Source organism: Pogonomyrmex barbatus, unplaced genomic scaffold, assembly GCF_055798465.1.
Source record: "Pogonomyrmex barbatus isolate J1 unplaced genomic scaffold, ASM5579846v1 scaffold11, whole genome shotgun sequence".
Lineage (NCBI taxonomy): Eukaryota > Metazoa > Arthropoda > Insecta > Hymenoptera > Formicidae > Pogonomyrmex > Pogonomyrmex barbatus.
This window is the reverse complement of record NW_028297107.1, coordinates 6,787,277-6,789,486: the sequence shown is the minus strand read 5'-3', so window position 1 is coordinate 6,789,486 and position 2,210 is coordinate 6,787,277. Positions and strand designations below refer to the sequence as shown.

The window sequence follows — 2,210 nt, the reverse complement described above, 5'->3', positions numbered from 1 at the left end:
ATCACTATGGCTACTTCGGTTAGCACAAATCCATCTACCTTATTGCCTCTAGGTAAGATTAATACATTCATATTTTAAAAGTTATACCACTGATGTTTTATTAAGAAGTAATATTATATTAATAAATATGATTTATAGAATTAGTTGATAAATGTATTGGTTCTCGGATACACATTATCATGAAAAATGACAAAGAAATTGTGGGAACTCTACAAGGTTTTGACGACTTTGTAAACATGTTGCTGGAAGATGTAACGGAAAGCGAAGCAACCCCAGAAGGACGTAGAGTTACAAAATTGGATCAAATTCTTCTTAATGGCAGCAACATCACTATGGTTGTTATTATTATAATATCAATATAATATCAATTATATAGTTCATATTTAATAATTCTTAGAAATTAGATTTCCAGTAGATTAGTTTCTAACATGGTAGAGAAAAAAAAAACACAAATTTTTATAATTTATTTATTTTGCTACAGTTGGTGCCTGGTGGGGAGATGCCGGATACATAAAATTGATTTTTTAGTCATCATCCTAATTTCATCAGATTTACCTTAATAAAATTATAATGAAGTATTAAATGTAATCTAACTTATTTCAAGTAAGATTATAACGATATAAACTCAAGCTCAATTCTTATTAAATAAATGTTAATTATTATTACAAAAGGTCAAGTCTGTTTATTATTTCATCAAGCGAAGGTCTATCTACTGCATGCTGTGACCATGCTGCTCTGAATAGTTCCTTGTATCTTCCAGCAAATTCATCGTCGAGAGCTTCATCCTTAGGACGTGTTCCTTTTACAGAAATGTATATGATGGTATGGATATGTAATCCATAAAAAGGTACTTGTCGAGATAGCATTTGCCAAGCCACAATTCCTAGCGAATAAATATCAGTGGCAAATGTAGGTATATTTCCTTTGAGTATTTCTGGTGCTGTATAACCAGGTGTTCCCTAAGATGAAGAGATATAGATTCTTTATAAGAAATGATACACTACGCGTCTTATGTATGTGTGTGTGTTTTTGTATATGCATACTCGTGGCTGGATTGAAACATGTGGTTTGTCGATTAATATAGAGCTACCAAAGTCGGTGAGTTTAGCCTGACCACCAGTTGCCATTAGAATATTAGTTGCTTTAACGTCTGCATGTATCACTCCAGAATTGTGACAAAATTGGAGCGCGCGAGCAATATCTTTCCAAATAGAAACGCGCTCCTCTTTTAGCAGAGCTGATTCCTGCAGCCTATCCTGCAATGAGATGCCACACAATTCCATTGCTATCAGCGATAAGCTACTTCCTTGTTCTATACTCAATATTTTCACGATATTGGCATGTCGCAAAGTAGCTGCGTGTCTCTCCGAATTTATCGTTTCATCGTCGTTCTGTTTACGTGGAATTATCTTAGCTGCTATTTGGTCTCCTAAGAAATGTAGCAATAAGAAATAAGAATTTACATTATAAACTTCCATTGCTACTCGCACGCGCTTAAACCAATTAACGAAATTTATTAATAAATTACAAAATTATATCGCAAGGTACCCTTATAAAGCGCCTTATAGACAGTACCAAAAGCGCCTGCTCCGAGTATAGAATGATATTTTTTCGGTAGACCATTCTCAAGTAATTTGACTCTATTAGGGGTATCAATATTAAACGGTGATAACAATTTTTCATTTTTCGCCTTTCCTTCATGAACATTATCTGGAGTTTTAGGAACCGAAGGTGCTCTAATAAATAAATATTTGTCTGTATAATATTTGTTTAAATCTTTGATTTAAGTAATAAAAAGATTTTATTTGGTCTCACCTAATATTCGATTTAATTTCCAGCAACCGAGGTGATAGATGTTTCAGAGAATGCACTAATCTTTGCGGTGAAGCCATTTATGAGATAATTACACTATAATAATAATTTCTACGTGTAGAAAGAACAAATGTAGGATTTTTCTAATACCATTTACATAGAAAACTATGAAATTTTCGCTATATCATATACAGGAAAGATATGGGATTCTCATTAAAATTCCGTTCTCTGTATACAAACACAGAGGTCAATGTGGGGAAATGGTAGATACGAAATGTGAACTGTCTAGATTATATGCTTTCGAGCTTTGAGCATAAGAAATTTATGTTCATTCTACACGTATTAAATTTTAATCACGAAATAGATAAATTCTCGACTGTGGGATAAAAACATCAGAG

General features: G+C 32.9%; 2 protein-coding genes across 2 annotated transcripts; one reads left to right on the top strand and one right to left on the bottom strand.

The window, feature by feature from the left end:
• Nucleotides 1–6: 6 nt before the first annotated feature.
• LOC105426555 (U6 snRNA-associated Sm-like protein LSm5) lies at nt 7–670 on the top strand. Its single transcript, XM_011637838.3, has 3 exons — nt 7–52; nt 139–335; nt 482–670. The coding sequence occupies exons 1-3, from the start codon at nt 7–9 to the stop codon at nt 512–514; spliced, it is 276 nt and encodes a 91-aa protein (XP_011636140.1). The 3' UTR covers nt 515–670.
• Mos (proto-oncogene serine/threonine-protein kinase mos) lies at nt 454–2,063 on the bottom strand. Its single transcript, XM_011637839.3, has 4 exons — nt 1,816–2,063; nt 1,549–1,736; nt 1,044–1,429; nt 454–959 (listed from the first exon to the last, which is right to left on the bottom strand). The coding sequence occupies exons 1-4, from the start codon at nt 1,890–1,892 to the stop codon at nt 663–665; spliced, it is 948 nt and encodes a 315-aa protein (XP_011636141.2). The 5' UTR covers nt 1,893–2,063; the 3' UTR covers nt 454–662.
• Between the last annotated feature and the right edge of the window lie 147 nt (nt 2,064–2,210).

Bases quoted from the DNA above. Each gene is read 5' to 3' on its own strand.
- LOC105426555 (XM_011637838.3), top strand. From the start codon at position 7: ATGGCTACTTCGGTTAGCACAAATCCATCTACCTTATTGCCTCTAG. The intron at 53-138 runs GTAAGATTAATA...TATGATTTATAG, and splicing joins ATCTACCTTATTGCCTCTAG to AATTAGTTGATAAATGTATT. The intron at 336-481 runs GTTGTTATTATT...ATTTTGCTACAG, and splicing joins ATGGCAGCAACATCACTATG to TTGGTGCCTGGTGGGGAGAT.
- Mos (XM_011637839.3), bottom strand. From the start codon at position 1,892: ATGGCTTCACCGCAAAGATTAGTGCATTCTCTGAAACATCTATCACCT. The intron at 1,430-1,548 runs GTACCTTGCGAT...TACATTTCTTAG, and splicing joins CTATAAGGCGCTTTATAAGG to GAGACCAAATAGCAGCTAAG. The intron at 960-1,043 runs GTATGCATATAC...TCTTCATCTTAG, and splicing joins ATGTTTCAATCCAGCCACGA to GGAACACCTGGTTATACAGC.